This window comes from Acomys russatus, chromosome 10, assembly GCF_903995435.1.
Source record: "Acomys russatus chromosome 10, mAcoRus1.1, whole genome shotgun sequence".
NCBI classification, from domain to species: Eukaryota; Metazoa; Chordata; class Mammalia; order Rodentia; family Muridae; genus Acomys; species Acomys russatus.
In genome coordinates, this window is record NC_067146.1 from 1,009,330 (window position 1) to 1,032,299 (window position 22,970).

The 22,970-nt window shown below is 40.5% G+C and overlaps 2 protein-coding genes across 2 annotated transcripts; both read left to right on the top strand.

Moving 5' to 3' along the window:
- Window positions 1-629: 629 nt before the first annotated feature.
- On the top strand, window positions 630-1,571 carry LOC127194209 (olfactory receptor 9A4-like). Its single transcript, XM_051151532.1, has one exon. It carries the CDS (start codon window positions 630-632, stop codon window positions 1,569-1,571), a length of 942 nt encoding a protein of 313 aa, XP_051007489.1.
- A 19,434-nt stretch (window positions 1,572-21,005) lies between these two features.
- Window positions 21,006-21,192, top strand: LOC127194818 (ATP synthase subunit epsilon, mitochondrial-like). Its single transcript, XM_051152392.1, is given in 2 exon segments — window positions 21,006-21,041; window positions 21,043-21,192. Coding segments are annotated over 2 exon segments (186 nt in total).
- Window positions 21,193-22,970: the final 1,778 nt, after the last annotated feature.

Sequence of the window (22,970 nt, forward strand, 5' to 3'; positions counted from 1 at the left end):
CATACATTCTCTTTAGCTATACAATCCACAGGCCAGAGATTCTCCCACTTCTCCTCTTCAGAGTTACATAGTTTAATATTAAATAAGGAGAGTAATATCAGGAAATAAGTGCTATGAAGAAAACTAGAGTTTATTGACGAGCATGATTCCTTGTCTGGCAAAGGGTCAATGGGAAGAGTATTTTTGAGGAGGTGACAGATAAGAAGTGAGGAACAAACAGACCCTGGTGGCAAACATTCTGATATTTTAGGATCTTATACATACCAGCTATTGTCTTTCATGATTTCTAGGACATTGAGGTTAAACACAGCTAGAAAAAGAAAATCTGCTTTGGGAAATCATCGCCCTTCCCAGAGTTTTCATGTGGTGATATTGATGGCCTGTAATGTTTTAAAATCTGAGTGTGGCAAAAACACTTGGCCTAGGCACTGAATTTTTTTCTATTGGCCTTTGCATGGCTCTGTGTGGTGCTGTGGAGATCTGGCATGCAAATTTCTATACATTGATTTTTCTCTGGAATGTCTTTATGTCTTCTGTACAGTTAACCTAGGACAAAGAAGAACTGTCTTATGACCAGAAGTATCAGTTTGATCAGATCAAAAACTGGGAAGCAAAAGTCAAAATAAAGGATGGACAATCTCTCTAGCGCCACTGAATTCTGCCTTCTAGGCTTCCCTGGATCACAAAAACTGCACTATGTTTTTTTTGTGGTATTCTTTTTCTCCTATGCAGTGACACTGCTGGGAAACATGATCATCATCACAATCATCTGTATTGATAAGAGACTACAGTCACCCATGTATTACTTCCTCAGCCAACTCTCTCTCCTGGAGATCCTGGTAACAACCACAATTGTTCCCTTGATGCTTTGGGGCCTGCTGATCCCTGGAAACCAGACAATATCTCTGACTGGATGTGTTGTCCAACTCTTCCTTTACCTTTCTCTGGGAACCACTGAGTTTGCAGTGCTTGGAGCGATGGCTGTGGACCGCTATGTGGCTATCTGCAACCCTTTGCGGTACAGCATTATCATGAATGGCCACACTTGTATCTGGGTGGTGACTGTCTCCTGGGTGTTTGGTTTTCTTTCTGAAATCTGGCCAGTCTATGCCACATTCCAGTTTACTTTCTGCAAATCAAATCTGTTGGATCATTTTTACTGTGACCGGGGTCAGTTGCTCAAATTATCTTGTAATGACACCTCTCTCACCGAGTTCATTCTTTTCTTAATGGCTGTCTTCATTATTGTTGGATCCTTGATCCCCACAGTTGTCTCCTACACCTATATCATCTCCACCATCCTCAAGATCCCCTCAGCCTCGGGCCGGCAGAAAGCCTTCTCCACCTGCGCCTCCCACTTCACGTTTGTTGTAATTGGCTATGGCACCTGCCTGTTCCTGTATGTGAAACCCAAGCAAACACAGGCGGCTGAGTACAACAGGGTGGCATCTCTGCTGGTTTCTGTGGTAACTCCTTTCCTGAACCCCTTCATCTTCACTCTTCGGAATGATAAAGTCAAAGAGGCCCTTAGAGATGGAGTGAAGCGTTGCTGTCTGCTCCTCAGGGATTAGCTTTTCCCTTGGTTACTCCTAGGTGGAATATCCTATACAAATCTCAACTTCTCTTATTCCATTAAAGTTGCAGTAAAGTCTGCATCCTGCACACAATTTCAATCATGTCATGGAAGAGCTATTCCAAGTCCCTTCCCAAGGTACAACAAATGAATCTCTCTTTCTGCTGACTAGAACCTTACAGGCTTTGTGTCTTCTACTTTCCATTGTTGAGTGCAAAGATGAATATTCTTGAAGGCACTGGAGGAACTAGAGCAAGGAAACACAGTCTCCTAAGGCTCCAATTAGACCAATACAATGAAGATGTATTTCCTAGAGGAAAGAAGAAATGGTAAGAAAGATGGAGTGTGAGAAGGGCCCTCGACAGAGTATAGCGTGTTCACTTTTATTCTCAGTTTTGAGACATCTTCTGTATCTATGTGCATATGTGACAAGATGTCAACCTACATTTGAAAATCCTTGGATTCCCCTTCTATTTGTAGATTATATTATAAATGTCATTATTCAATTGGTACATAACTCTGACTGTGGCATTGTTTGTATATTTTCACAGAACAATCTAGAATGGTGATGGGGTACATGGCAAACATTTCCACTGGAAATTCTTGGTAGTATCCAAGATATTTGGGAATAAGAATATGGAATACTCCTTCTCCTAAACCTCAGAGTATTGCATAAGCTTCCCCTCTTTGGTTCAGGTATAAAAAACACAAACAAATAAAAATAAAATTATATATTCTAAGAATAGTGTGTTGTGTGTTATTGCTGCTGAAAACTGCTATTTCTGTTCAAATTTATCCCAATTTAAATTTCTAACTGCAAATTCCAATAGTCCCCAACCCCTCCCACATGACTTCTCTTCATGCAGAATTTTAAAAATGAGAGGCAATTCAAAAGTTTAGGCTTGGGGGAAGTAGTTGTGAGATTTCATATAATGATAGAGGAAAAAATTTAGAAGGAAGAAGAGATGGCAGCTAGTAATTCATGTTGTCTCTAAAGTAGTGTGTGTGTGTGTTTGTGTGTGCGTGTGTGTGTGTATGCTAATAAATGAACGTAGGCACTCATTGCTAGGCAAGAATTCACTCACTGAACCTTCTCTTCAGATTGAAGAACTTCCTTTGCATTTCCTGTATATTTCGTCTGTCATTACCAACCCTCTCATTTGTCTGGGATTGCCTCTCTTTGGCCCATATGTTGAAAATAATTTTGATGAATTTAGGATTCATTTTAATTTTACTTTTTATAGTATAACTGGTGTGCTAGTGGTCATATGAGGGTTCACTGAGCTCATTCCCTGGCACAAAGACTTAGGCAGTCAAGCCTCAGAAGGTAGAAATGTAATAGCTTCTTCCAGTTGGGATGGGAGAAGCCAAAGCTGGAAGTTCATTAACCAGATTTTGGCTTGGGTCATTATGGGGCCTCTGGCTCCCTTCACTCCCCATTAGTCCTGTTTAGATGCTTTCCCATGTGTCTTTCCCCAGTTCTTACAGTGTCATCTGGGAACAAGAAGTCACCATATCTGGGAGCTCAGTTCTGCTTTCCTCATCTACCTCTGTCCCCCAGGGAGGTCTTGTATTTTCTTTTTTCTTAGCACTTCACACTCTATCTACCTACAGTCTTACCTTCTTCTGGGAAATTTCTTGGCTGGCAGTAGCCACTTCATGATAGAAACTTATATTTTGCTCTTCCTCTGTCCAGGACAAGTGGTTGGCATAAAGGCACAAAGTCATGTGATTCGTTTCAACAGAAGACCAAATCTGTCAAATAGTACTTTTCAGTGTCTCTGTATGGTTAATCTCTCAGTCTACCAGTCACTAGCTAAAACAGTAGCCTTGGTTAGCTTCCTTCTCCTGTGCAGTCCTGCTTCTTCTCTTCCTTTACCGAAGAGAACATGCACAGCAAATCACTTCCGCAGGCATATAGGACTCCATTTCTATTTCTAGAAAACTCTGTCCAAGTAAGCTGTTATGAGAAATGGACCCCAAACAGGACAGGCAATCTGGAGGTAGATGCATATTTTCTGATCAGATGTCAATGAGCATGCCTCTTTGGAGTTACTGACAGACCTTGTAATGATTAGGCCATAAAGCCATTAAGATTTTTCCCCTTTGCGGGCTGGTATTTCAGAAAATCAAGGACACAAGAGTAGTAAGGACTCTCTATCTTGGTAGATCCGTCTAAGTAACATTATTGGGGAATAAAGTAATAGCTTCAGTTTATTTTCAGCTATGTATCAGAGTTAGAGAGTATTTTATTGCATTTTCTGTTGCTATAGAAAATACTCAGTTAGGTACTTTATAAAGATGGGAAGTTCAGTTTTCTCCCCATTATGAAGTGCAAAAAGTAGGACAGAACATATTTTTATTTTGCTTCATTTATGGGGATAGTGTGATAAGTGCCATGAAAACAAAAAGAGTGCATGCAGGAGGACTCATGTGGCAAAGAGTGCATGCAGGAGGACTCACGTGGCAAGAGAGAGAAGGCCGAGGCAACCTACAGGACTTGAGTCGCTTGTTTTCTCTTCTCATTTGTGACATTGTTTTCACACACACTGTAGCTCAGGGTGGCTTGAAACTCAGTGTAAAGCTCATCCTCATTCTCCTGACTAAGATTTATGGATTATTTGATTATAAACACTGAATTCTAATGCAAAGTATTATATTTGAAGTGACAAGTATCAATCCATCTGAGGGTGGTGAGATCATTTACCCTTTCATCTTTGTATGAAGATATCTGTGATGATGCGATTGAGAGCTTTGAATACCAATACTCTGTGGTGTGCTAAGTACCTTTTGTTTTGCTGTCATGAGCCCATGGCCCTTATGGTGTGGAACATGTTAGGAAGTAGGCAAGCATGACCTTGAATCACTAGATGAGAGTTCACATCTCAATCCACAAGCACAAGGCAGAGAGAGGAAGATCAAGAGATGAGAGAGAGAGAGATTGAGAGACAGAGAGTGAGAGAGTGAGATCAATGTGTGTGTATGTGTGTGTGTGTGACAGAGAGAGAGAGTGAGAGAGAGAGAGAGAGAGAGAGAGAGAGAGAGAGAGAGAGAGAGAGAGAGAGAGAGAGAGAGAGAGAGAGAGAGAGAACTAACTGAGGGTGGCATGGGCTTTTGAAACCTCAGAGATTACTTCTAATGATACACCTCATCCAACAAGACCACATGTCCTGACCTTCACAAACAGTTCAGTGAACTTGGAACCAAGCATTTAAATATATGGGCCTTAAATGTGTCATTATCATTCAAACCAATGTATTTGACTTGAATCAATGACCTGACCCCTGTTGGAATATATAGTCCCTTTTCCCTTCTGCTACTTCAGGAATAAGCAAAGCTCAAGTAATTTTTTTCCAAGTGATTCTAGGTTGTCTCATGTTGACACTTAAAGCTATCTCTAATGGCATAATTGGATATTTATGAAACAGTAGAACAAAAGCGCCATCAATGAACTCCTCACTAGGGAAGATATAGGCATCAGACTGTTAGGGGAGTACTCATCTACAGCCATCTCATATATTAGAAGACAATGTTTGCTTGCTCATAATCTGATTCTATCTCATCTTCTTCTAAAAGGATAACTATAGATTTGACTATCAACATAAACTTGAAAGATGAGGTTACAAAAAAATGAAGACTTTATTCATCAAAGCTACAGAAAGTCTGGCCTGGCATGCACCAGAGAAAGTGTGGCTGGGGGCAGTATTCACAGAATGGGACATCAGTGGAGTGCTTGGAACATGAAGCTGAGCAAGGGAAAGTGTAGATTTAGAGGCATTCCTCCATCATGCAGAATTTAACACTTTAGTCAGTGGTCTAGAGACATGAGTCTAGTATATGCCATTTGCTGACCCATAAAAGTTTTCAAAGAAGCAATAACTTTCATTAAGTAAGAGACCTGCCAAATGTAGCTGGAAAACTGTGGAAGGAGAGATTATATGGCTTAGAAATGAAAATGCTGTAATTGATCTCCTACATTAGACAGAAAATTCTACCAGCTGATCCTGTACTCAGAGGTCTTCAGGACATTATATCAGACAAGGTCATTTTCACAAGTTTTATTAGAGAGGATATTACTTTGGGATGGCTTTTTAGGTGCCACTGTTTCAGTGCTGGCTTTCTAGTAGAAGGACATTCATCTGGCCACAGCAGCAGAGGACAGATGAATTAACTGTTAGATAATTAATATACTCACCGATCTTACAAGGGAGAATGGTTGAAATATCAGAGAAGTAATGTGAACAATACATTTTAAAGATGGATTATAGAACATGATATATATGGGTAAGATGCTCATAGCAGCATCTCTTAGAATACCTACTCAAGAACGTGAAGGAGAAGGCTGAAGGCAGTTACTCTAACAGAAAAGTCATGATCCTTCCTGCAGGCCCAAGATTTGGGCTAGCACTCAAGTCCACTGTTTATCAACAGCAAAGGCAGGCTGTAATAGCCAAATGGAAAGAAGGATTCTGTGACACAACACAATGAGACGGTATGCAGTAAAAATATGTTCATTTTTTTCCCCCAAATGGCCATCAGCCTTCTTTATAGTCAGCCACACTTGTAAAAAAAAAACTGTTCTAGTTTTATTTCTATTGCTGTGACCAAAGCAAAACAAAAAAACAACAACAACAGCAAAACAAAACAAAACAAAAAAACCAAACCATACAAAAACTTATAGGTGAAAAAAGTTTATTTCATCTTACTGCTGATTACAGGCCATCCTTGTTGTGAAATCAAGGTAGAAATTTCAGATAGGTGGCACATCCATCATCTACAGCAAAGAGAAATGTGTATATATATTCTCTTACTTGTTTGTGCTCTACTAGATTTCTCCACTCTTGTACAAGGGGATGGTGTCACCCACAGTGATCTAGTCTTGTCATATCAATTAACTTAATTAGACAATTCCCAGCCATATGCTGTGGAACATGCCTGTAATCCTAGCACTTGAGGAAGCAAAGGTCTGTGAGTTCAAAGGTCATTCTGGTCTACAAAAGCAAGTCCAGGATAGCTAACCCTACACAAAGAAAACCTGTCTCAGAAAAAATAAAAGACAATCTCGTATCCACAAACCAAAGCATTGTAGACAATCTCTCATTCAGCCTCTATTCACAGGTGATTCTAGAGTGTTTTTTCTTCAAGTTGATGATTAAAGCTAGCTCTAAAAATAGGGATAATCTGATGTTTCCATGGCTGTAACACGAAAGCACTATCAGCAGACTCCTTAGTAGAAAAGACACAGATTGGTGGCGTCCTCATCTAGCCCCATCTCACACTGCTTTGATTGGATCATCTCCATTTTCTGCTTTCTTTACTGCATCCTTCTTTCTTTATTCTGTTCCTCTCCAAATAGCTCTCCAAATGCTCTCTATCTCTTCCTTGGGTCTCTTTGTCTCTCTCCGTTTTTCACATACATGTACACACACACACATACACACACATACACACACACACACACACACACACACACACACTGGGCAGAGATGCTATCAGGTACTATGCTATATTCTGACAGTTCAGGAATGGAATCCAGATTTATTTGTTCATTAAAGAGTTCATCCCAGAGAGGGAGAGGAAGATGTCAGTTAACAGAACATTGTGTTGAGGTTCTCAAAGGGTTGTGTATGGACACCTCCAGGATTATTGAGCAAGGACATTTAATGTATCTGGGAGCCAAGAGATAAAAGACAGCTTCTGGGATTGGTGATGTGTGACTTGATAATTGGAATGAAATCAAGCACCGGCAGGCAGAAAATGTGGGCTCCTGAGTGTTTCTGTGCTTACTTTCAACTAGGGCATGCCTCCTTCAGGGTTAATCTAGAGTGCATTTCTGGTCTTAAGCCAACATTTTATTCAGCTGCTATTAAACAAGCCATGAGGACATTTGGAACGATATAATCAGGAATTCCCCCTAAGGAGCCTTATTCCAAAAGGCAAAAGTCTTCAACCATGTTTGTTTATTCTTCTCTTCCTTATGAGTGAGATACTGTCCTGTCCTGTTTTTCCTAGAAATAAGCATGGTTAGAGGAGCTGTGCGTAAGGAAGAACAGCTTTTCCAGTGGCCTAGTTTTGTTTGTTTGTTTGAGTTGCTCCAAATCTCATTTTTACCTTGGTTAGTGAAAAACAGGAAATTTATAGCCAGCTTAGATTCTGACTCTATTCTGCCATCCCTACCTCATGTGACTGAATATCAGATATACAATCTCTATGAGTCTTTTTCTTTAGAGTCTGAAGAAATGAAAAAAAGTGTAACAGTCAAAAAAAAAAAAAACATGTGCATGCGATGTCATTGGTGAATATCAAATATGGAATAACCATCTGAGATGATTCATGCATTCTTTCTACATTTATTGTCCTAATCCACATAGTTCAACAGAATTTGGGTCCAATATATGGAACTACATTATGGTTCACCCTCACCTCCAAACAAAAGTAAACTCAAACAAGCAGATAAAACCCTCAACATAAAACAAAATAAAAATAAACCAAGGAGGAGGAGGAGGGGGAGGAGGAGGAGAAGGAGGAGGAGGAGGGGGAGGAGGAGGAGAAGGAGGAGGAGGAGGGGGAGGAGAAGTAGAGTAGAGAAAGAAATCATTTATAATAATATGAAAGTGTATGATGATACGGAAAATTGGTTACAATGCTTGTAGAACATTAGAAACTGGAAAAGATATCAAGTCTCTTCTTGGTAACCTGCTATCCTTCTTCTGAGTGCCACCAGGTCTCTCCCTCCAGGAGACATGGTCAAACAGGAGGCACCAGAGTATGTGTGAAAGTCATACCGCACTCTCCACTCAACTGTGGATAATGTTCTGTCCATTGGCTAGATCTGGGTAGGGGTTTAAAGTTTACTGCCTGTATTAGAGACTTGATACCCTATGAGCATATACAGAGGGAGGAAGTCCCCCTCAGGAACAGTCATAGGGGAGGGGAATAAGGGGAAAATGGGAGGGAGGGAAGAATGGGAGGATACAAGGGATGGGATAATCACTGAGATGTAACAAGAATAAGTTAATAAAAAATTAAAAAAAAAATCAGAAAAGATGGTCAAATTCTGGTAAGAATTTTAATGGACATAGAAGTATTGTTGAAATATAGATAACAGAGAAAGCAGAGATGAATGGTGACAAACAGTGACTTGCTGATTTATCTAGGAATAGGACCACAAAGTCAGAACAAGAAAGGCTGCCTCTTGGGGAGCTACAAAGGCATCACAGAAGCAGTGTGCTGGACATGGATTCAGAGCAAGACAACTGTCTGACCAACCCGGATAGTCACTGTCACTCTTAGTGTGCTGAGTTCTGCTTATAAGTGGGAATCACGAGGTTCAAGCCATGTTAAAGAAGAAGAGAGTGATATACTTCACAGGTGTCCCCAGAATCATTGCCTTGGAAGGTTCTGTTACATAAGCTTAATTCCAGTGACGGAATTTACTCAGGCCCTTAAAAGACCTGATGATCAATTTAAATTGTCAGATTACCACAGTTCAGAATCGCCTGGCAAGAGTGTCTCAATCCTTGATCAGATTGGCTATGTGTGGGCATGACATGAGAGGGTTTTGTTAATTGTGTTAATTGAGGGGGGAAGATTCACCCTGAATGTGGGTTCGAGCATTTCATGGAACACTCAAGGTAGGCCCTGAGGTGTGTAACAAGAAACATTGTGAGCTGTGCAAGTGAGAGTGCAGGCACTCATCCTCTCCTGGCTCTGGACTGCTGATGTGATCATGTGATGCTGCCTCAATTCTCTGCCTTGATGGACCATCACCTGAAACTGTGAGCTAAGGAAACCTTTGCTCCATCATGTTGCCTTTGGTCGGGGTGTTTTAGCATAACATTGGAAATGGAATTAAAACAGGAGGCAGATGGGAATAGATGATGACTTTAGGGTTGGATACTGTGAATCTTCTATGCTTTTATAAGACCAGTGAGACCTGAGTGAGCACATTTGCTCTGTGCCACTGTAATATATTGTCACAGCACAAGGCAAGAAGAAGGCCATTCCAGAAGGTGGCTGGACATTATTTTATCATATTCTTTGTGCCCTGTCAGCTCCTAAAACCATGAGCTAAGTAAAGCTAAATAAATCCTCACTTACAGATTACCCAGTCTTAGGTATTTCTTGCAAAACAAAGACGTTGACAGTAGTGATTAGATAGCCTGTTTGCAAGAGGGCAAGGGAGAAATTGTAAGCCACTGGGATCTACATCACTGAGTTTTAGTGTTCTTTAGTGTTCTTCTATCAATGAACTGTTTGATAGAAGTTATATTAGACTTTCAGAGAGTAATCACAAGTGAAAAGGGTTGACAGCATCTAGTGACATACATTGGCCCATCTCTTGATGTGTATATGGATTATATTTTAATTCCTTCCTTTTGTTTAACATGCCATGTGTTTACATGTGCAGGGGACTAGAGAGGTGGGAATAATGGAGAGAAACTGAATAATAATTAGGTGTTAAGTCAACTTAAGGCCATGAAACCTACAGAAGGAGAGAGAAGATGGCTTGATGGGCAGAAAATGCATTCTGTCTCCCATTGAAAATAGTCTGATTTACAGTATTTTAATTTATGGCTTCTCAACCTTATGATGCAATCTGCTCTATTAGGAAATACATTTAAGTTTTTTAGTATTGAGCTCTTCCAGATTGGCAATGCATATTCAGTGCTCTCTGATGCTTCTGGGAAGTGAACAACTGATAAATACCATAATAGTCTGTGCTGGCCATTTGTTTTTGATTCCATGGTATGTGCTTCTGCAAACACGCAGATCTTTGTGTATGAAATAGTTTAAGGAGAGATAAATCTGTTTTTATTATGATCCCAAGTGTGGGATCAGAACGGTCTTATGAGAACAGGTGAGGTTAATTCGCTAGAAGGCAAACTACCTCGTGTGTGCAGGAGCTTGATTGTTGCCAGCTGAAAAGACCAGTGAATGCACTCTGGGAGGAGATACATAAATGATCCCCAAACTGGAGGCGGGGCCTTTGGAGACTTGGGATAGTTTTGGCTGTTCATTGCTCTACTTCAGGATGCTCCTAGAGAGAACTACTAGAGGCTTCGGGGCTCCAGATCCTGCTGAGGTTCTGGGTTCTAGTTGCTCCAGATTCCAGCAGAAGAAATACTGCTGATTACGCCAGGAGAATTGTTCCTTGGAACTGATACCCTTACAGTTTTGTTATTGTATTCTTTATTTTTTTTAAATTTTATTATTTTATTCATATTACATCTCAATTGTTAGCCCTTCCCCTGTTTCCTCCCATTCTTGCCTCCATCCCACTTCCCCCCTTATCCCCTCCCCTATGTCTGTGATTGAGGGAGACCTCTTCCCCCTCTATATGCTCTTAGAATATCGAGTCTCTTCTTGGTAACTTGCTATCCTTCCTCTGAGTGCCGCCAGGCCTCCCCATCCAGGGGACATGGTCAGAAAAGGGGCACCAGAGTTCGTGTGAGAGTCAGATCTTACTCTCCACTCGACGGTGGAGAATATCATGATCGTCGGCTAGGTCTTGGTAGGGGTTCGAAGCTTACTGCCTATATTCTCCTTGGCTGGTGCCTTAGTTTGAGGAGGACCCCAGGACCCAGATCTGCCTGTCATAAAGTTCTTCTTGTAGGTTTCCAGGACCCTGTGGGTCCTACTATTTCCTTATTCTTCCATGCTACTCTCACATAAAGTCTCAATAGGATGTCCTCTCCTCTGACCCACTTTCTTGGTAAGTAAAGTTTTTCATGGTACGTATCCCTTGGACTAGTGTTTTGATATAAGTGAGTATATATCATTTGTCTCTTTTTGCTTCTGGGTGAACTCACTCATTACAATAATTTCTAGATCAATCCATTTGTCCACAAATTTCAGGAATTTCTTGTTTTTAATAGCTGAGTAGTATTCCATCGTGTAAATATACCACAGTTTCTTAGTCCATTCTTCTACTGAGGGACACTTAGGCTGTTTCCATGTTCTGGCTATTATGTATAAAGCAGCTATGAACATGGTTGAGCATATGTCCCTGTTGTGTGATAGGGCATTTTCTGGGTATATTCCAAGGAGTGGGATGGCTGGGTCTTGAGGAAGCCCTATTCCCATTTTTCTAAGAAAGCGCCAGATAGCTTTCCACAGTTGTACTAGTTTGCATTTCCACGATAGGTAAATATACCATTGTTATTGTATTCTTTAATCTCCTTTTCCTGTCATTTAGGTTAATCGGGTTATAAGTGACATATGCTCGATTAATAAGTTCATAATAAAATATATTTGTTAAGAAAAAAGTAGCCTATAAATATTCATCAGTTTAGTATAAAGTCAGTTTTGTCTTAGAAGATCTTGCTCAGTTGTGGGTGAATAAGATGTGTTCTCCATAACTTTGAGTCTGTCTTGGCTAAGCCTGGAAGTGCAGTAGATTATAAGATGTTCTTGGTGGCCTCAGGATGCTGTGAATGTTATGGAGGCATGTGAATATGCAGAGTGTTGTGAACATGATGGCGAATAGAGACGAGACAAACGGGCTGAGCCTGAATTGTCCAACTAGAATCTGCCTTCAAGCAACCCTCTTATGTCTTTGGATGCGTCCAGGTACAGTGACCACATAATATACAAAGACTTTTGTTTGAGGTGGTTTCTGATGTTATAAAAGCTTCAGAGTCTCATCATAAAACCAAGGATTGGTAGCACTCTGTATTAGAATGAATGGCTCCCTTTAGAGCATAACTGAAGGAGAGTTGGCGATATGAATGGTGAATTCCCTGTGTGAGCTAGTGAAGACTGGGGTGAGGGATGGTGAGACAGGGAGAGCTCGTGAAAACAAACTCCAGTGAGGGACAGGAAAATAGGAGTGCCCGGAACTGCACAAATGTGGCAAAGCTGCATCAAAGTGAGCTTAATGTGTTGTGATTATGCACTGTCGGCATCATTTCTAGTACCCACAAAGACTTTGCTAAGAAAAAAAAAATATGATCTCCACTTTACAGATGAGAAATGGGGGCCTAGGAGTAAGAAACACTGAGACATGAGTTAAATTTAATTCAAGTCTGGCGAACACCAAACCACACATTGGTGCCTCCTAATCATTACTAGTGCAAGATGCTGACAAATTCATGTGCACACCAAGCAAGGTCACCTGCTGACTAACTAATCTATTCTGTGTTTAAATGTATGTAGTCTATTCCCTGACAGACAAAACACCCACTCTTTAAACACGTTATTGCTTTTGCAATTTTGCACTATCAAATTTTTCAATAAATGAAGAATGTAACCTGTAGCTCTGTTGTAAAGACTGCGTATGTTAGGGGCACCTCTGGATTCATGGCCACTGGGACAGGAAACCCTCCCTGAAGGATTTTGACAGTTGTCACATTCTGTTGTTTGCAGCCAGCCTTGCTCTCTTCTTCAATATCAACCCAGATTGTTGTCCAGTTTCTAAGGACCCTCACAGTGTACACAACAGTGTGAATGTTACACCTGTGTTAATATGTAGGGCACACCTGGACATAGCACAGAATGGTAGAGAGGCAAGAGGCCTGTTAAGCTAGAATATGCCGAGAGCAAACATGCTGTTTCTTTGTCTGTTGCCAATTACAGTGGCTGGAGGTGATATGCAAACACTTTTGCTGGAGGTAATTTATGACATGAATACACTTACCTCATGTTTCTAAATTAGTTAACTGTAATAAATAATTACTGTCCATCTTCTAAAGAGCCAGAATCTCCAAGGGCACAGTGCCAATTTAAACAGAACCCTGCCTTCAGAGAGGTGTGTCACCACCTCCACCTCGTGGCCAGTGTTAGTAATGCATGCAAGATACCTGAACCCTAAGGCTAAGTAAGCACTTGGAAGCTTTCTGGGAGACAGTCAGATTGGAAGAGAAAAAAAAAAAAAAAAAAAAAAGGAAAAACAAAAGAGCAAATGTGCATTTTCAATGCTAGAAGAGAAAAGGAAAATAAAGAAAAAAGAACATTTGGAGAACAAATTTTGAAAATTAAAATGTAGGAGAAATTTCTGAAGCAATTTGAACATCAAAAACTGTGAACATAGCTATAATTTCTTTTTTTCCTCCTTTTACATATAATTAATTTATCGATTGAGTGATTGATTTGTGTGGGAGTGGGTGAGGAGGCCATGACATACATATGGAGGCCAGAGGACACTTTCAGGGCTTGATTTTTTTTTTCCTACTATGTGAGTTTTGGTAGTCAAATTCACATCTGAGCCATCTTTATAGCTACATGCGTCACTTCTTGGGAATATTAACAGTTGTTTATATGAATCAGGAGATGTGACTAATTTAAAAACGCTGTGTTGAGCTGCAGTCTGAAGAAGCACAAGTGGCTGAAGGTGATCATGGGTTATTCTGGCAGCATAATCATTCTCCATGCAGCCAAAAGCACGCAGGTCTACCATATGGTCTTTACCATGACCATTTCAGTTAACCACTACCAGTGCTCCAAAGCCATGGGGTCCGCACATGTGGGTCAGCCAACCACCAAAGCAGAGATCCCCTCCCCAAAGCTCTGAAACGATGAAGACTTTCTCTCACTATTCCATGAGAACTATTGTATAACAGCAATTTATATAGCACTTCTCTCATAGAACATATTAAAAGCCAACCAGAGATGATTTAGAGTACACAGGGAAATAAAAATGTACATAGGAAGGAAGACAGGCATATGCTTCATGCAAATACTATGTCATTTTATATCACAGATATGGGTGTCCATATTTTTTGTATCGGAGAGGGACTTAGAATCAATGTGATGCAGCTCATTTATATTCTGTCACATGGCAAGTATAATGAAACTAGGATGTACTCCATGTCCGAGCCCACTTCTGACCTAAGGGGCCACGATGGGGTTGAAATTCAGGTAGATGTCTCCTGGTACCACTCTGTTCACGATGTGAGATGGCTTTTCTTTGATTCACGTGTGTTTAACGATTTCTTTCAAAGATGACTTCATATGTTGCTGTTGAATTATGAATACTTTCAAATGGCTGCAAAGAAGTGCAAGAGCAAATGGAGAGCAACCACTCTACTGTCTCCTAGCCCCACGGAGCCCTCTTTCCTTGAAGCTGTATCTGTCCTTCACGGGTTGCATAAATCTCCATAGTATATCATCAAGAAATGTCATCACAAGGCCTCACACTTACAATCCAGTCACTTGGGAGGCCGAGGCAGGAGGAGGATGAGTTCGAGTCACTCAGAGATGTATCTGGAGGCCCTGACAAACAAATAAATAAAATTGACTGCATCTCCAGTGTTTTTTAAGATTTATAATTTTTTTTTCATTTCTCTGAAAGTTACAGTATGGGGTGAATTAAATTAAGCATTAAAATCAAAACTACTATGCTTACTGAGACAAAAAGTTTTAAATTCAAATCAGAATGGTTTTTAAAATAGGCCATGTAAATTCACCATTCGGTTCCTTGAAAGGCATGGAGTCACCGCTAATGCAAGGCTTTAAAATGATTGCTTCAGTTTCCTCCCCAGGTCATTACACTCCCCCAAACATCATGGCAAAGTTTCAAAAGTATTCAGAGCCCATTGCCATTCCCTTCCTTTTTATTAAAGATACCTTTCCTACTCCAAGATCTGTTTCTTGGTCGTTAGACTGACTTGTAGCCACTAAAGCTAATTCAGCTAGAGACGCTGCACCCATAGGGCCTCAGTTCAACTCTCCAGCCCAGATTCCATCTTTGGTGATATCATAGGGAATTTAGATGGCCATATTCTCAGCAAGATGCACTTTCTGTTTTTATAAATATGCCCAAACTCTTTCCGTGTGTTGTTTTGTGAGTATGTGTGCAGTTCCCACATGCAAACTGAATCAGCTCCATCACACTGTTTTAAGTACATTTGCAAGAGGTCCCATTTTTAGCCAAGTCACAGCTGAGCTTTCCTGTCAGCTAATTAGTACTTGTTCTTAAATTGGGCAGCTCCAATTCAAGCTAGACAAGATGCAATTTATTTCCTCTCTGCTCTTAAAACCATCTAAGCTGTAAAATTCATGTTATTCTGTTTTTCCCTTTGTCTACCAGAGAGTTAGTTTAGTTTCATCCTGAACAAGTGGGTAGGATTCTTTAGTTGCCAAGCAACCGTTAAGTTGTTGCAGTCACCTAGTTAAAAAATAATTATAATAGTTAACGGTAACTCTTGCATACTCACAATGTTGACCAGTTCAAAATGAATAACTCATATGAGATCTTCTTGAGATTGAAAGACAAGGGACTCTACTTCCTGATTTAAGGAGAGAGAGACTTTTCATTTCCTAATTCATTGTGTATAGAGATCTGTGGAGCTATACAAATTTGTGATGATCAAATTGGAGATACTCCAACCTCTGGGAAATACTTGTCTCTAAAGAAAATTGGCATTGCAGACTCATCAGTTAAGAACACTTGTTGCTCTTGCAGAGGACCATCTACCTGATGGTTCTTAACAACTGTATGTCTCTCCAGTTTCAGGAGATCTGACACCTTCTTCTGGCCACTGTAAGTGCCAGGCATGTGTATGGCGCACAGACATACATACAGGCAAAACATACCCACACATAATTTTTTAATTAAAAAAATAAAAGATTGACATGACAATACAGAAGGTTTTCTTAAAAGGCCCAATGATTTTGTTAGATGGATCTATCTTAGCCTACATTTTCTTATAGGAAACTTAAAGCAAACTAATAAGTTGATTTGTAGCTAATTTATTAAGTGAGCTAAACATGATGAAATTAAAAATAGAAGAGTTTTCTTCAACTGTTGCCCTCAACATGCTTCATCGAAATCCCTTGTCTTCCCTTGTATAGCATTTAAGTTTTATTCTGTCTGTATTGCATTTAATTCAAAGACTATGATTTACTTAGCCAGTAGTGCCCATCAATGTGGAGACTGGAGGTGAACAGCAGGAGTATCCTGTTATTTTATCCCTCGTTATTATATTGTAATGCTCCACCATATCCTGAGTCTTATGACATCGTGTCAGGGAAAAGGAGGTGGTGAGGAAAGAGCTGAAGACTTTTTACTTACCTGTAACTGACTGTTGTTTCACTAGTTGATGATGTATTTGTGGGACACACATTCAAGTGGTGATATTCTCACAGCAAAGGCGCATAGAAGTGCATCTACATTTTGGACAATTTTGTGATTACCTTCAACTCCCACTAGTTGCCTAAATGAAATATTTGCAACACTGGAATCTCCTTATTTTGGTAGGGTGTGTGTGTGTGTGTGTGTGTGTGTGTGTGTGTGTGTGTGTGTGTGTGTGTGTGTAGGCCAGGGGTCAGCATCAGGCATCTGCCTTTCTAGTGCTGGGATTAAATGCAGGTGCTACCACATCCACCTTTTCATGTGAGTTTTGGTGATCAAAGCCTGGTCCTAATGTTTGTAAGGCAAGCATTTTATAGACTGATCATCCCATGCCCAGTGAGCAGGGTGGAGCACTTGGATGAAGACTCTTCAAGATGAGTCACACTTTCCATGGTATTTACATCATCCTTGTTTCTGTGTCATCAGAGAGAAAGCTCCTCATCATCCCTGGGAGGAAGCAAGAGCCCCCTCCTTTCTCAAATTGAGGATATGTGTCATTATTTCCTTGGACTCTCTTTATGTTGTTCTTCTGGGGCCACCAGTGTTGTCCTGCAGAATAAAAGAGAACAGAGAACTGATCTGTATGGGATCCTTGTGGAGATGCCTTTCCATGCTAGAACAAGTAGGCAAAGGAGAGATACAATTCAACTCCTGTGAATTTCCTCTCTCCAGTAAACACAATTCTCAGCCCTTTGGCCTGGATGAATGGGGAAATGAAGTTCAGTAGACTGTCATGTTATCTTACAGTATTGTCTCTGGAACTTTTCCTTCAGCACTGATTAGTACAAATATCTGTTTCCTGAGCTATGACCTTAGTGGTGTTATAACAATGAAAAAAAAAATGTTGATGTTACTATGCTATTGTGGTGTCCACAAAGTGAGCAATGTTTCAGCAGCAGAAACCAGCCTGGAGGCAACCTCAGAAAGCTTTGATGCCTTTAAATTGAGAGCTCAGTGTGAGGTTCAGAGTTCAGACAGAGCCAAGGGTTCCATTAAGAGGAAAAAAAAAAAAAAAAAAAAAAGAAGAAGATGTTACCAAGCAACAGGACCTGTGGCTAACAAACAGAACGCTAAGGTATTTTTGAGGGACCATTACCAGAGAGATGAATCTCTCTTTGCCCACCATCATTTGTATCCTGCAAATTCACTCAAGTCAGTTCCACGATGAGCCAGGATAGATTTTCCAAGAAGCAGACACTAATGTCTGATAGATTTCCTAGGGAGATGTGGCAAGAGAAGTAAAAGGGAGCCTAGAGTGCAGAAGCAGGAAGGCCCTTCCAATCCCTAGGCAAGTGGGAGTGTTGTGAACCGGAAGGAGGAAAGTGCCGTGAAAGAGTATGAGACTGTAGGGAGATCCTACCAAACTCATCGAAGCCATCGAGTTGTTCTAGAGTCTCTGTCACTCTCTTCAACTGTCTCTGCCACCCACAGCAATCACCTAGGAGCAGCTGGTGGGAAGCAAGGCTCAATGCGAGGAGGTGAAGGAGTTCAGAACACAGCAGCTGGTACTGCTACTCATTTCCACTCCTTATCGTCAGAGGCAATATCTGATACAACAGGTGCATTTGCATGACCGCTGCACAGTCTAAACAGTGACTGAGCAAATGAATGCCCCCTTTTTATCTTTGCAGAGCTTTGGCCTCACCATCCAATCTTATCTTTCCTTCTCTGCCGACTTTCCTGAAGTGTAGCTACTGTTCTTCATGCCGCTCATTTTCTTGGCCAGCAGGATTCTATTTTCCTTTCGCACTGCTCCAGCACAGAAGGAGGTTACTTCCCAGAGGTTCTACTTTCAAGGACTATGAGAGTTTGGAATTTAGACATAAGGCCAACTGGGGACCACAGTTGTAGATACAGAACCAAATGTAGAAGGAAAAGAATGCTTGGTGTGTGAGTGAAAAGAGTGAAAAAAGGGCAGAGGTAAAGATCAATGTGAATTTTAAAGATAATTTCTATGGCATCAAGAGTTTTTTTGATACTTTTTGCTTTGCTTTTCCAAACTATTTGTATACTGATTAAATTTGTTCTCTGACATTTTTTTTTCTGTTTTGTTTTTGGGTTTTTTTTTTTTTTGACATTTTCATATATAATGCATTTTGATTACTCTCACATCCAACTACTTGTTATCTACTTTCACTATGACACTCCCACCTTCCTATAAGTTCCTTTCTCATAGTCATGTCTTTTTGCTTTGTGTTCCACTGATTTTAGCCAGGGTCATCTGTAATAGTGGGTTTGGAACCATCCCTTGGAACCTGCATCGCTCATGTCTGATATGTACCAAAAACAATGTCCTTACCCAGAATCCATCAGTTTGTCAGGAAGGTATTTAAGATATGCAATCCAGGAATCTTCAGGGCTTCTTTGCATTATGTACATTGAAAGAGTAAAACAGAAATCTACCAGCTTTTACCTGGCTTCAGATGTTCCCCCAAGAGGTCAGCAAAGGCTTTGAAATCAGCCTTTGCACCCTAAGCAGCAGGCAGTTGACTAGGAAGAGACTTCTGCTCTCTAGGAGTTCATGCAAGGCTTTGATTATCCATCTAAGTCATGTTTCTCAGATTTTCTCCCCAGAGCGCAGCAATTTGTCTACGTTCCCAGAGAGAGGACAGATCAATCTGTAATAAATCATCTCAGGTTATGTGTCTTCTAAAATGACAGAGCTTCAGCATAAATTTATATACTCTTCCCTTAAGAGAATTAGTTAAAACTATGGCAAGTTAGACATGAGAGAACAGATGCACATGTAGGACACTGGAAAACAGAAGCTGGTACTATCCCTGCTTTCAAACAATATGTATATCTGGAAAACTCAAGGGAAGAAAGGAAGAAAGAGAGCAAGGCCAGGAAAATAAATTAGTGAAGTAACCTAGCACCAAATTTACATGCAGAATTAAATGCTTTTAAATAAACAAAAAATACAGCTAGAAAATATGACAGCAGCAAAATAATAGTAGGAGTGCACTTTGTCGGGGAAGGCTCCATGAGGAAGCGTCACTGACAGTGTCCTTTAAGAGGGCAGATGACTGCAGCAACGGAAAGTGAGCTACAGAACAGAAGAGTCTCTTAACCTACCCACCAAAGTCATGCAAGCAGTTAATAATGTTAATAGGGGTTTTTAACATACGAACTGATTAAGTTGTAATTTAGAAAAATAAAAAAGAACTCTTTTTTTTCTGAAAGATGGGCTGCAATGTGGCCTGGTGGGGGAGTACTGGCTTCTACTTTCAGGGTCACAAAGCAAAATAAAACAAACAAATAAGCAACCTCCCCCTCTCTGAAAAAACAAACACAAAGAAACAAATAAAAACCAATCAGACCTACAACAATGCTATGGTGCTAGCGTTATTAATAAAAAGGAGCCCAAGTGGGACACCCAAGAAGCTTTGGGCTTGGAACTTTCTCAGCACTCTATCTATCAGCCCAGTCCATCTGGGACACAGAGAACTAATAAGCAAAGTGAGTTGGAGCAAGCTACAACTCACATTAGCTGACATCCCTAAGAGGCCTGTGGCACACCCGAGCAGCTTTGAGCTTGGATCTCCCTCTACCACAGAGGTCCTCTGAAAGACTCCACCCATCAGGAGATCCAAGCAGATGCTGAGACACACAGTCAAACTTCTGGGTGGAGTTCAGGGAGTCTTATTGAAGAGTTGGGGGATAGAAGACCATGAAGCGGTCAAGAGCTCCACAAAGGGACCTATGGAGCCAACAAATCCAGACAGAGTAGGGAGGCACTGCAGAGACTGATGCAAGAACCAATGATCATGCATAGTGAGGACCTAAACCCTTTGCTCAAATGTAGACTATAGGCAACACAGTTTCCTTGTGGGTACCCTAATATAGGGAGTAGGGACAATTTCTGACATGGACTCAGGTGCCCACATGTTCATCCCTTCTCCCTGACAGGGCAGCCTTGTCAGGCCACAGAGAAAAAAGATACAGGTAGTCTAGATGAGACTTGGTAGGCTGAGGTCAGGTGTTAGGGGAGGAGAGCTCCCCTTTCTGAGGACTAGGGGAAGGAGGAAAAGGGTATGAGGGAGGAAGGGTGGGGTTGGGAGGAGATGAGGGAGGGTGCTACGGTCAGGATGTAAAGTGAACAATTAAAAAATATTTTTAAAAAGGAGCCCAATTATATCTGTAAAGCAGATTATATAGCTACAGTAAAAGCGCTATGTACGATCAGTAGGGAAAATGAATTATTCAATAAACGGTCAAAGTAGGTAACCATCTAGAAGAAATATCTTAAATCCACTACTTTGTATATTTCACTAGAGTGTATTTGAAGTGTGTGAAGCTCTTAGATTTAAAAATAATAAATCTAGCCTAAGTTTTAGGTCCTACACTTGAAACGTTGTGATGGCATGCTGGTGACAGGCTGAACTCAGCTACATCTGAATTCTCCCAGATTGCTGCAGAAGCCGTGAGCGAGGCACAGAAGACAGAACTCAGAGCAAATGCAGAGATTTCTGGCAGCAGTGCAAAAGCTGTGAAAGTTAAAAAAAATCGACCCCAAGCCCAGCCTGTTGTCATAGTTGCAAGGTGAAGATGTAGATTTGCAGGTGCCTGTTATAGCACCTGTCCGTCTCACTTCACAGGAGAAAAAAAAAAAAAAAAAAAAAAAAACTGTAGCAGAGCTTCCTCTTAAACCAAAAATGCCTGCAAGTTAAAAATATGGCTCTTTTTAAAAAAGTAATAGAGGAAGGACAGCAGGTAGCCAAGAAGAGACTTGATACCCTATGAGAATATACAGGGGGAGGTAATCCCCCTCAGGAACAGTCATAGGGGAGGGGAATAATGGGAAAATGGTGGGGGGGGAGGGAGGAATGCGAGGATACAAGGGATGGGATAAACATTGAGATGTAACAAGAATAAATTAATAAAAAATTAAAAAAAAACATGTAATATCACAAATACCAAAAAAAAAAAAAGGTAAAATAATTCAATCAGAAATGTCTAAACTATTATAAATGATAAAATAAGCACAAAAGCCAAGGTTGAAAAATTTAACCTTATTGAGATTGTTTTCAATCATTATCATTCATACCACCACAAGTAAAACAATACACAAATGAGACGGGGAACATATTTACAATGTAAATCATATACCATTGGTGGGCTTGCTGCTAAAGAAGTTTAGCGGGTCAGTGAGAAAAAAAAAATACAAACAACCAAATGAAAATGGGCAAAAGATAAAGAGACATGAGGACATCATCTTCATTACTCGTAAAGAGAACAGGGAATAAAAGCTATACTGAGATGTCTCCCCCACTTACTGCATTGCCAATGCCAGCAAGTTCCATGAGACACTGAGGAAACAGTGAAAACCTGCACTAACCCAAGTGTGTGGTTATTTCACTGCATCTATCAAAGTCGCAAGTATTTACCCTTTGACATAATGATCCTTCTAAGGACCATAACTCAGACACTCGGGCACTGGCAAGTAATATATCTATTTGATTACCAAATACAACACTGAGCATAGAAGCAGCAGACCAAAAGCAATAATGAGCAATAATCACATCAGCGAGAGCACATTCATGTGGAGTCAACTGGGTTGGTATGGCGGCACATGCATGTGAACCTCACGCACACTTAGAGATGGAAAGCTGAAACGCTGGAGGTTTGAGGCCATCCTGGACTCTGCAGGACATATTTGCACCATGCTACCATTTGTTCAGAGAAGATAAGCATTTCATGAAGGTGAATACATACACTGAAGTATATCTTTAAAAATACATGAAACTGACAAAATTGGTAACGTTGCAAAAGGAGAGTCCCTTTATAGTAGGCAAATTGGAAGGAAGATGAATTACAATTTTTTTCTCTTGAAATGTATGATATTATGGTTTTGTTCTTTAATATTTAAGCTTGGTAATGTGTTTCTTAGATATTGGGTGGTTTAAATCATTTGTACTGAGGATTGTATGTGATCTTCAGTCTATCACTGACATAATTAACAAATACATGCTATTTCCACAAACCTTCAGCCATTTTGTTCCTTTAGAGCAAAGGTGTAACTTTTGTCATCCTGTTGTAAAGGAGACAGTCGGATACTGCTATGAGGAATCAACAGGACATTCTGAATGTTCAGTAGTATGTAGAGAAAATAGGAGGATGGACGGGAAGAGGAAGAGGAAGAAAAGGGGGCGGGGAGAAAAGGGAAGGAAGGATAGCATGAAGTCTAAACTTGGCATTCTGGAAAAATGATGATACATTTCAGACTGTTGGTCATTTAAAGTCCATTTTTACTTTTTTAAAGCCTGGAGTGGGTTAATTGTTATTGTCATGTTAATAAAGCCTAAAGCAGCAAACTTTGGAGGT